Genomic DNA, 12,203 nt, shown 5'->3' on the forward strand with positions numbered 1-12,203 from the left:
AAAAAATTGGGGCAAAATAAGAAAAAAAAGAAAAGAAAAATGGGGCAAACATTGGGAAAAATAATTGAAATAGAAAGTGGGCAAAAATGGGGGAAAGAAATTGGGAAAAAGTTTATTTTAAGTGAAACAACCGAGCAGTGTTAATTTCGTCGACTAAAATATTTAGTCTTAATTTTAGTCAAAGTGATATTTTTGACGACTAAAATTGGACTAAAACTAAATAAAAAGTTTTTCATGAGACTAAAACTGTGACTAAAATGTCCAGATGTTTTAGTCGACTAAAATAAGACTAAATAAAAATGAAAAGGAGAGACTAAAATCATCCAAACTTCTATTGACCGTCTGAAAAAGCCTCATATCATGTAAATTCACCGCCAGGTTTGTGCTTTATTCATGTGGAAGCAGCTCCATTAAGTCGAGGACCACGATTAAATATGATTATAATGAATATTATAAATATAAGTCGACTAAATTAGTCTTAATTTTAGTCGACTAAATTGACATGCAATTTTAGTCGACTAAAACTAGACTAAAATTAAATTACATTTAAGTCAAAAGACTAAGACTAAAACTAAAATAAAATATGTTGTCAAAATTAACACTGCAACCGAGTCACTTCCTTTAATGCTACCAGACTGGTATTGTTTTATGGTACCCAGCCCTATTCCCAGTTAATGATGGACGGCACAAAAACCTGCCTCAGTCAGTTTAAAGGTCTCATGTTGCGCTTTTTCCAGGCTTTTATTAGAGACATGCAAAAAACTACTCTTTTGGAGCATTTGACCAACATACCTGGAGTTCGGTTTATCCACACAGTTTTGAGTTCATCTTTTGCTTTGGCCTTTCCCTTTTCTTCCGCTCAACCGCTCCAATATGTACTTCCTGGACTTTGTTACGTCATAGACGGAACACAAAACTGTCCTCCACATGATTAAAGAGCGGGGATTATGGCAGTATTTATCCAGGTATTTGGTGATAATCTATAAACACATCTTTTACCTATCTTACACTTATAAACTGAACTATAACTAAAGCTAAATATCCAGTACTTTCACTTCCTGATCCTCTGAGCAAGCTAAAATAAGCTCCTCCCCCCACCCCTCCTCCTCTTGCTCCCCTTTGCTGTGCAGTTGTTTCAATAAAGAGTAAAAAAAAGAAATAATAATATTAATAAATAAAATCGCCCCTGCTGTATGTGGCTGTAGTGAAGCTATGACGAGTGTTTTCACTTCGCAATGAGAGGATTACGCTTGGCAAGGAGCTGTCGCCACAATGTCGAGAATAGCCACTTGTGAAGATCCAAAGATTACTCAAACAGGCTTGAAGCGTAACTCCTGGTCTGTTTCTGATGTGAGAACAACACTGGTTAAAAGCTCGAAAAGGTACATTTTGCATAAGAACCTCCTTTAAAGGTGCATTATGTAACTTTTTTATGTGAAAAAAGTGGATATTTGACCTTGTAGTGACCCATCAATTGTTTTGTTGGTTTTCGAGTGAGAGAGTGAGCAGTGAAGACCTTCCAAACAATTGATCCTGGAGCATTGTAGAGACCTCCGTGATCGAAAGTAAAGGCCCCATGCTGACTTACACAGCCACTGGGTCACTACAAGGACAAATATATATAAATATAAACTTTTTTCCCATATAAAGTTGCATAATGCGCATTTAAAGCTCATAATCCATCCCCGGACCCGCAGTTCTCCACTCAGTGTGTTCATCATGGCATCAGTGTATTTGCTAGCATGCCGTTAAATGAAAGTGAAAGCTTTTTTTTTAAACTGTTTTTCCCACTTTTGCCTGCAGAGGGCTCTCCTGACCCAACCTAAATCAAATATCATTGCCAATCGCTAGAAACGGCCCTGCATTAATGTCCGAAGACGACTGATTGTGTAAAAAAAAAAAGAAGAAGTGAACTTGGTCAAACGGTGCTGCCCTTGTTTCGTTAATGTTCGATGTTGGACTTGAACCATTACTCGACAGTAAAACGTGCCGTGACTGTAAATCTCATCAACTCACATCTGGAGCGAACTCTCGAGGAGCGGAGGAACGGACGGCTCAGCCCTTTACGCAGCGGTCGGACGGCGTGTTAAGCTAGACTCGGACACAAAGTGAAGAGTCCTGTACAGATTCAGTGGTCGCAGTGTCCCGTGGTATTCAGACATGATGTAAAACTAATTTGTAAGTGTGTGAAGAAGACTGTTTTTTATTTATTTATTATTATTTATGGATCTATTATTTTTTATTCATTACTGTGAGCTGACCAAATACGCACTTGTCTGTCAAAATCGAAACTGAATGATCGTGTGCAATGTTCCACAGGGATTAAAGACGATATCATGATGCCATTCTGTGAGATTCGGGTATTTCTCCACTTTCAATACTACACAATATAGTATCATGGTTTCAGCTGCCATGTGTTAATGGTTTATACAAATAACAGTAATTACAAAGATATTATTTTTTTGTCAGCATGTCCACATCAAGATAGTCGTCTCACAGGTCGACATTTTAAAATACAATTGAAAACATTCCAAACCAAATCAGGCAGACATTGCTTCTTCCCTGGTTCCATATGAGACCTAATACACATATATCTCACATATCTTCATTTATAGGTCAGATATACCAAGGATCTGCAATTTCGATACTTTATAGTGACTTTATTTGCAATGTTTTTAAGGTGTGGACTAAATTAGCATAGGTGTTATTTTCTGTTTGTTAGATAGTAAGCTACTCAAATAGCGATAGCCTATTTTTATTTTAAGCCGACAGCCTAAAGGCCAGGGTAGCGCCTTCTTTGAACGCTAAGAACTACAAAATGCGTTGTGTTTGTTGATTGTAGAATGATATAGCTCACCATTTCAATATATTTTCTAAAATAAGCCTTCATTATGTATGGAAAAATAAATAATTTGACAATTAATGTCAGAAAAGCATTACTAATGAAAAGCCAGAGTTATGCGTCAGATATACAGTACCAAAGGAGTTTTAGTGACTTTTTGTTTGAGACGTTGTGGAAATAGAGCTCCACAGTCCCACCCCTTGTGGTTTTTATTGCTCAGGTTGATTTTACGAAAATTAAAATATTAAGAGTTTAATGACACTGCATTAGCTAATCCGCTATGTAGCAATTTGTGACCATAAAATGTTTGATTTCAATCCAAAAAGAAGACATCCATACGGCCTCAGAGAAAGGGGAATTTTACTTCTAGACTTGACAGGTTTGGATTTCTGTTATTAATAATTTAAATAGGGGTTTTGCACCATACAGTCTGGCTTTATGGATATGGTACATGCCATGAATGCATAAATGAACAATATATTGTAGCGTCCGTAATTGGTGACTAAAATATGCTATGATATTGCCACTTTCAAGTTTTATTGTATGTGTTTTGTCTAATAATCAGTATTTCCAAGTTGGACTATATCTCGTTGGAGAATTTGCTGTCATAAAAGTGGATTCTTCTTTATTATTATTATTTTTATTATTATTATTATTATTGTTATTATTATTATTATTATTATTATTATTATTATTATTATTATTGTTATTATTATTATTATTATTATTATTATTATTATTATTAAATTTTCCAATTTAGTAGCGTTATTCATTTCCCCCCCACGCTGCTTGTTGTTGTGACGTCAGAGCAGAGAAGAAGCACGCCAGCCAATCAGCGTGCAGTGACGAAGTGACAGGGCGGAAGTGCTGGAAGTCCCGCGAAGGCAGATATCTCTTCGAAGTGTGCGGTAGTTTTACCCATGGTTTTACCCGCATTTACTGCTGTTTTGTTTCTTTCTGACTTTCTGGAGAACATGGGCTCAGACTTCTGCTTCTAATCCGCCTCAGAAGGCTCCAGGTCCCGTCTGAAGCCGCTAACAGGGCTCTCGCCTGCTGTCCGACACCTTTTATACGCTCGTCCTTTGACATAAGGACATAAGGTTCTTCCATCAGAGGTGAGTTTCTCTTCACTTTTTAAAGCATTGTACGTCTGATCTGGAGTTTAGACACACTACTCTTGCACTAGTTTTTGTTATTGAAGCTGTAGCAGTCATTTCCTACTTATACTTGCAAAGTCTCCAAGTGAATGAATTTTTCTTGCACATTCCTGCCCTTGTCGAGTATTAATACAGTGTCTCCACACTTAATACTTTTCCCTAAATAAATTCACATTATTATTTGGAAATAGTAGAATTTATTAATTTCAAATAAGCTACTAAAAGTTTTGTCTCCCTTTTTATTGAGTAATTGTAAAGTAACAGTAGAGTTCATATTGCTAAAGCATCGTGGGATTCGCAGCAATAATAAAGCAATGGAGCTTTTAAAAGGTAAAATACTAGATCTATTGTTCACATTTAAACGCTACAGTGAGTTAGCTGTATTTACCAGCAGTAACGCAGCAGCTAGCGGAGCTGTTCCACGGTTTTTTCTTCACTTTTTATATTGTTTTTAGCTAATGTCTATGGTAGTCTATGGAAAATGTATGCTATTAGCCACAAACATGGCGGATCTCCATGGTAACAATGGATTTTCCCGAACTCATCATCAACATCATCAGAGACATCATCTGGAGGCAGGAAGTGATCAAGATAAATAAGATTAAACTAAAACTAGTGATACTAAGTGTAAAACTACCACAAGTAAAAATGTGGTCCTGTTGTTGCTTCAGGTGCAAGACCAAGAGGAACGACATTTGAGATGATAAAATAAGGTTTATTTGATATTTCCAAAAATAGTTAAACATTTGTTGATCGTTACCATGACAACAGCTCCAATGGAAATAGACAGGAATCTCACTTCCTGCCTCCAGCTAAGCCTGGAATATTTACAAACAATTAAAGGTCTATAGTCCTGTTTTAAGGGTAGGGTATGTACATTTTTGACATTAAATGTGGATTAATTGAGGATGGTCTGATGCTCCAGCCCCCTCTCTGCAATCTGAAACTAGTTATGAGAATCAGAATAGTTTTTATTGTTGCGAACAGGTTCACACACTAGGATTTTTTCTCGGTACACTCCTGCAACATTAAACATAACACAGTCTGAATACTATTATTTTAGCAAATACATGGGCCTCACAGTATATACTGTTTTCAGAGTCGTCATGAGTAAGAGGAAAGCCAGGGAGACCCACGTGCCGGTGGGCGAGTGCGTGGCTCAGGTCTGTACTTTCTCTGATGGTGCACTGCTGGAGCTGTTCCCTCTGAAGCTCAAAGTTCTCTCTCTCCCTCACACAGCTGCAGAAGGTGCTGAGGGAGCGCCTGTGCCGTGGGGAGCTCCCGGAGAAACCTGAGGGGGTGGACGCACAACACAAGTATGTCCCTTTGCAGTTACTGGTCACCAATCGGGGTCAAAATGAAACTCAATTTGACCTTTCATGCAAACTAGAAAGCTCTTGTCTTAAAGTGAAAGTTTAAATGTTTACAGATGTAATGGATTGGGTATAACTAACCACCTGGATCTGTAACCTGACATAACACAAGCAATATTACATAATAATGTACAAAAGTCCCTCTCTTTGCTGATCTAAGACACTAATCAGAATCCCTGGGCCGTCACTTTGACCAATGAGACGAGCTTCCTGGTAACCGGTTTGTTGGGTTCAATCAGGAAGGAAGGGGGAGGAGCTTGGTTGTTTACTTTGCAAAATGAGGAGAGCAAAAACAAAATTTGCAACGTAGGAGTGACTCTCTGGTCCAATCTTACGGACTATCCCTTTAACTGTCATCAGAAGTAAAGTTAGAAATCAAAATGTGTTGAAATTTGGGCATTCCATATACCAATTAGAAAAATAACTAATAAAATAGAGCAGGGGTGCCCGAATGTGGCTCTGTGAACAAGGTTTGGACTCCCCTGTTATAGAGACTGCTACATGTATAATGATATCAAGAGTGGAATTATTAGCATTAAGGTATCAAAATGAATATTAAGTTTCAGATACAGCCTCAGTACAACAGTTTGAGAACCACGGTGCGTTTTGCCTTACCCCAGTCAAGAAACAGCAAATTCCACTGGCTTCAGACTAAAATTTGAAAATGAAATTGCCCCCTCCTCCTAATAATTTTCTGGGCTGTCTTGGGAGCAGAGTTTTCAGTTGTGTGTTGTAGTGCAAGTGTCGTCAGCCTGGGGCTCTGTGACACGCTCTGACCCACTTCAGTGCCACCTGACGGAGCTGTCCCACTTTGGAGGCTTCCCCTGTCCTCTTCTGTGTGAGGCTGCTCTCTGCACTTCCGGAGTCTGTTTGTTCTTCAGGTTTAAAGTTGCAAAAGGGAAAGAGACATGTGGGGCTAACGTTTGTTTTTCTATCTAATCAGATCTTCCATTTACACATAATTCGGTAACATGTGAACCGTAGTGGGGTTTTAATATAAAAGTGTAAGAACTGAAGTGTTGTGTTTGCAGACACTTGCTGGAGCTGCTCCGCCGCACCGCGCTCCACGGGGAGAGCAACTCTGTGCTGCTGGTGGGACCCAGAGGGGCGGGTAAAACCATGGTGAGCCCGCACTCTCCTTCAGCACGTCCCGCCTCCCATCATAAACGGGACAGGCTTAGACCTCGTTTAACTACGGAGGATCTAGCTCAGAAACCATAAAGCACCAAGTCTTCTCCTGGACCTATGTCAAAGCGAATGTACCACCAATGATCCCCTTGCTTGTGTCTGTGTGTGCAGCTTCTGAAGAGCGTGCTGAAGGAGCTGTCGAAGGAAAAGGATGTGAACAAGACTCTGATGCAAGTTCATCTAAACGGTACTCGCTTTACAATTCAGTTGGTTTTATGTACAGTAAACGACGTGCTGCTCCTCTAAACCTGTGCTTGATGATGTGTATGAACGTTGTAGGTCTTCTGCAGACTGATGACAAAATAGCACTGAAAGAAATCACCAGGCAGCTGCACCTGGAGAATGTAGTGGGCGACAAAGTCTTTGTAAGTACTTAAGCGACTGATTGTGTAGATTTTAGTTAGAGATTTAAAAAAGTAGAATTAGAAAAAGTTTGCTGCTCTCGTCTAATGCTGTGCCTAAACTCTGTGTCTCTGTTCCACTAGGGAAGTTTTGCGGAGAATCTTGCCTTCCTTTTGGAGGCCCTGAAGAAAGGTGAGTCTAGCTTGGCGTTAAGGTTACACCTGTCAAAGTTTCACCTTCCTGTCGCATTTGTCCATGTAATGTTTGTTAAATGCCGGTGGAGCTCACGCCTGTGCCCTGTGCTCAGGCGACCGCAGCAGCAGCCGGCCTGTTCTCTTCCTTCTGGATGAGTTCGACCTGTTCGTGCACCATAAGAACCAGACTCTGCTGTACAACCTGTTTGACGTGTCGCAGTCGGCCCAGGCGCCCATCGCTGTGGTGGGGCTCACGTGCCGCCTGGTAGGGCCTCCAAGAGCACATTTCCAAAAGCCTTTAAAAACTGAATGTGTCTGATAATGCGTTCTCCTTATTGCGCTGAAGGATGTGCTGGAGTTGCTGGAGAAGCGCGTCAAGTCGCGGTTCTCCCACCGGCAGATCCACCTGCTCAGCGGCGCCACCTTTCCTGACTATGTGCAGCGCGTGCAGAGCAAGCTGTGGCTGCCGGAGCAATTCCCCGACCAACGCTTCGCTCAGGAGTGGAATAACAGCGTCAAGGTAGGACTATGACAGGATTAGAGCTGGGTACCGTTACTTTTCTTTCCAGATACCAGTACTTTAACAATAGTCTACTTGGTTTTTGATACCGATACCTGAACAATACTTTTTCGATACCTATACTAAAATATTTGTCAAATAAAAAACAAAAGCAGATTAATATTGTTATTTTATCCCTTTTTCCTTCCATTTAATTTATTTTACATTTGTGTCATTTATTTATAGAATAGAATAGAAAAACTGTATTGTCTACCATGCACAATGATAGCACAAATTTGCCTTTGGCTTACTCACACATTCATAGAAGTAATTTGCCAAATACATTTGAGGTGAAAATAACCAAGAAGTCTTCTTTTACTACAGAAGGGCAGATAAAAAACACATTTTATCAATTTTTTTAAACCAATTGTTTTCACATTTCCCTCTAATTTTACTTTTTTAATTTTTTTTCCAAAATGTTTCCACTTTTTTCTCCAAATGTTTCCCATGTTTTTCCCCGCGTTTTTTCATTTTCTCTTTCTTCCCAATTTTTTCCTCAATTTTTGATGACCAACAGCATCAACATTTGGATCTGAAGATTTTATATTTTTTCACTCCCTGCTCTCAGTACTTTTATTTATTCGATACCAGTAGTACCTAAACAGTTTTTGGTATCATTTCCCGGTACTCAGCCCTAGACAGGATCCCTGACATGACCAATCTATAATGTAACAGTGCTGTAGGATTCTGAATTGATTTAACACTGTTGGGTGCAAACAAAAGTACATTTTATAATACTTAACACATATATGAAGTATTGTAAATGTAGTTTTGTTTTGCTGTGCTATTTCTCGGTTTTTACTTAGAAGCAGCAGTGACGCAGGTTAGCTACATCTTTCTCTGTTTCACCAGGCTCTATGTGAGGACAAATCCGTGGAGGACGCTCTTCAGAGACACTTCAACTCCAGCAAAGACTTCCGCTCCCTGCACATGCTCCTGGTGAGGACACGACCCCACTGTTCTCAAAATGTTCTCCTTCTGTGGGCCTCTTTTTTTCATGTCCTCCTGTCCCTCAGATGTTGTGCCTGAGCCGCGTCACTGTGGCCAAACCCTGCATTAAACCCGCGGACGTCGTGGAGGCCAGCCGTGTGTGCTTCGCCGACGCTAAAGCCAACATGCTTCATGGTGATTCTTTACATTTCAGTAGAATTCTCACTCTTTAATGTTATTTGTGTCGAGACTGTGCCTGGCCTGTTGCAGCTAACGTCCTGTTTGGGCTTGGAGTTCTTTTGGCTCATAGACTTTATTAGACAGTTAAGAATGAAATGGGGCAAAGAGCGGGGAGAGACTTTCAGCAAATAATTCGGGGCTGAACTTAAATCTACGATGTTGAGGACAGAGCTGTGTTCCGCCATATATGCTGTAGTCCTAGCCACTAGGCTGTGCAAGCTATGGTTTTTAGGCACGGTAAGGCAACTCAATGCGCCTTTTATACTGGAAAGTAGTTCAAATCTAGTAGTAGTTCTAGTAGTTCAGTTCTAGTTCAATCTAAATACAGTACAAATACAATACAATGTAAATACAATGTACATTTTACTTCCTATGTAACTTACTATTGAAAAGAGGGCAAACCCATTCGGACTTTGTGAATGTCTGCCCTATAGGAATAAAATAAGGCAGGAAATAGATATGAGCACAAGAAGTAGCTGGAACTAGCATCATGTTGCTATGCAACATTCAGAGACTAGAGTGGCGAGCCACGACCCAAATAAGAATTGAAATCTCATCTATCATGTTAAATACCAGTGGCTGTATGGATGGTTAGCTTAGCGCTTCCATCCCAGGGGGTCCTACGATGCTTCAAGATGAATTTCATTTCAGGTTTTTTAGGGTTTTCTGGTAGGTTTTCAGAATGGAATCTTTGTAACGATGGATAAGGTTAAATCAGCAGTGAAAACCTAATAAAATAATTGATCCTGGAACGTCCTACAGGCCATCAGGATGGTAAGTAAAGGAGCTATGCTAAACACCCGAGCACCCGCTGCGCCACTGAAAGATCCAATACGTATTGATATCAACTTTTTTATTTTTTCATGAAATGTTGCACCTTTTAAATAATTCAATTAAATTCAAAAAGATTTATTGTCAATTCTCATCCGAATCTAAAGTTATGAAACTGAAATTATGACCAAAACAACAGCATTTTTAATGATTTCAATGTGTCTACACTTTTATAGAAGAGAAATATTGAAAAAATATACTCTAGAAAAGGCTCACTGAAAATGGTTCCACAACCCACTTTTGGGTCCTGACCCACCTGCTGAGAACCACTGCTTTGGACCACTTGGATATGCAGGTATAAAAGCTGCACAAAAGCAGTATTATTTTATAGCACCTTCTAAGATCCTGTTTAGGACTGCAGAATTAAAGGGGGGCGATTTTGCTTTTTTCCGGTATTTGTAATAATCACTTCTTTATCACTATCTTACACTGTGTCAGTTAGAAAATGCACTATTGATCTAAAACAACTGAAACAAAATTCACAGTGGTTTCACTTCCTGATTATTGCGCGATCTCTCCATAAGCCCCTCCCACTCCCTCCTCTGGCTCGCCTTCGCTGTGCAGCTGTTTCATTAAAGAGAATAAAGAAGCAAAAAGTCAGTGCGGCTCGTGTGACTGTAGAGAAGCTTTGGCGAGTGTTTTTTTCCTTTGCGATGAAAGGATTAAGCTCAGCACTAGATGGAGAGGTGAGGAAAGAGCAGCTCCAGGTCTGCCGCTTCATGGGGTCTTCCTGTGTTCTCCCACAGGCCTGTCCATCCTGGAGCTGTGCCTTATCATCGCCATGAAGCACCTCAACGACGTGTACGAGGGAGAGCCCTTCAACTTACAGATGGTCCACAACGGTACAGCTCTGTTCAGAACATCACAAATCTACGGCCTGCTTTCTTTCTGCTCCTGTTGTGAATATTATATCAATGCTTTTAGAGTTCAAGAAGTTTCTCCAGAGGAAATCCAGCACCATGTACCAATTTGAGCCCGCTGTGGTCATGAAGGTGGGTGCCCTCTACATGTTTCAGTCTCCGCTGAAGGGAGTCTGGGCTGATCTTGTCCCCCCCCCCCTTGTCCCCAGGCGTTTGAGCACCTTCAGCAGCTGGAGCTCATCCGGCCTCTGGACAGCCCCGGGGCCCGCACACAGAGGGAGTTCCAGCTCATGAGACTCCTCCTGGACACCAGCCAGATCATGGAGGCACTGCAGAAGTACCCGCAGTGCCCCACCGACGTCAAGCAGTGGGCCATGTCTGCGTTTGCCTGAGAGGACCCGGCACAGTCAGGGTCTGGAAAGGACTTTACCCGGATAATAGACATGTTTTAGTGTCATCTCACAGTGGTCAATAAAGATATCAAATAATGATTACAATTCGCTCTCCAGTGCTCGTAACTTCACAACAGTCATTGGTTCAAAGCTGCACCAAACAGAGAATTACTGAGATTGTTTTCTAGCTCTACAAGTTCAAAACCAAGTGGCTGCAACTACTGGGACAAATAAGTAACAGTTACACAGCACTTTTCGATCTTAAAGGAACAGGCCACCGTTTTCCCACACTGAGATATGTGCCTACCTGAGCTTAGACGAGTTGATGTGTGACCTGTCTGGTGTCTGTGCGTGCGCTCAGCTCTTCCACGTTTTCCCTATTTCAATACAATTACGTGAGTATTTAAGTATAGTTGCACAAAATGTCGATTTTCTGCGCAGCAATATCTTCAGTATTCTTTAGGAGTGAAGCCTTACAAATTAGAACCCCCTTTTTATCCGCTTAGAAAATGTACATGTTTAATTTTGTGTAACTATTCTCAGATCGTGTAAATACTCGCGTAAACTATTTAAAAAGGGAAAACGTGGAAGAGCTTGGTCGCTTCTCAATATATACAAGTAACCTGTAAAATGGGAATACAGTTGAATGAAATGATGGAAATAAGCTGACGAACAAATGCCTGTTTTAATATTGATTGAAGGCTTAAGGGCACAAATGTTTTATAACTGTTGAACTATCTAAGTCCAAACCTTTCCATACGGCCTTCAAAAAATAAGTCATTTACTATTACAAATTCTATTACTTTATTTACTTTCCAATTTAGGCCTATATGGATAGGAAGCTATGAGACCTGGTAGAACTTAGAACATGTTTATTATAACATGTTTATCCTCACCCTGTGTGCAGCATCATGTATGTGGAGCCTGGTAGAACTTAGAACATGTTTATTATTACATGTTTATCCTAACCCTGTGTGCAGCATCATGTATGTGGAGCCTGGTAGAACTTAGAACATGTTTATTATAACATGTTTATCCTAACCCTGTGTGCAGCATCATGTATGTGGAGCCTGGTAGAACTTAGAACATGTTTATTATTACATGTTTATCCTAACCCTGTGTGCAGCATCATGTATGTGGAGCCTGGTAGAACTTAGAACATGTTTATTATAACATGTTTATCCTAACCCTGTGTGCAGCATCATGTATGTGGAGCCTGGTAGAACTTAGAACATGTTTATTATAACATGTTTATCCTAACCCTGTGTGCAGCATCATGTATGTGGAGCCTGGTA

At 40.4% G+C, this 12,203-nt stretch overlaps 1 protein-coding gene across 1 annotated transcript; it reads left to right on the forward strand.

Moving 5' to 3' along the window:
- Positions 1–5,082: 5,082 nt before the first annotated feature.
- On the forward strand, positions 5,083–10,994 carry orc4 (origin recognition complex, subunit 4). The gene is made up of 13 exons (XM_079581895.1): positions 5,083–5,162; positions 5,239–5,315; positions 6,404–6,494; positions 6,672–6,747; positions 6,840–6,925; positions 7,046–7,094; positions 7,210–7,361; positions 7,443–7,616; positions 8,508–8,594; positions 8,672–8,780; positions 10,403–10,498; positions 10,581–10,648; positions 10,726–10,994. Exons 1-13 carry the CDS (start codon positions 5,106–5,108, stop codon positions 10,906–10,908), a joined length of 1,305 nt encoding a protein of 434 aa, XP_079438021.1. The 5' UTR covers positions 5,083–5,105; the 3' UTR covers positions 10,909–10,994.
- Positions 10,995–12,203: the final 1,209 nt, after the last annotated feature.

This window comes from Gobius niger (genome assembly GCF_951799975.1).
Source record: "Gobius niger genome assembly, chromosome: 23".
Lineage (NCBI taxonomy): Eukaryota > Metazoa > Chordata > Actinopteri > Gobiiformes > Gobiidae > Gobius > Gobius niger.

Excerpts from the sequence above, each read along its gene's own strand:
- orc4 (XM_079581895.1), top strand. The coding sequence starts at position 5,106 with ATGAGTAAGAGGAAAGCCAGGGAGACCCACGTGCCGGTGGGCGAGTGC. Across the intron at positions 5,163-5,238 it reads TGGGCGAGTGCGTGGCTCAG|CTGCAGAAGGTGCTGAGGGA; the intron begins GTCTGTACTTTC and ends TCCCTCACACAG. Across the intron at positions 5,316-6,403 it reads GGGGTGGACGCACAACACAA|ACACTTGCTGGAGCTGCTCC; the intron begins GTATGTCCCTTT and ends TTGTGTTTGCAG.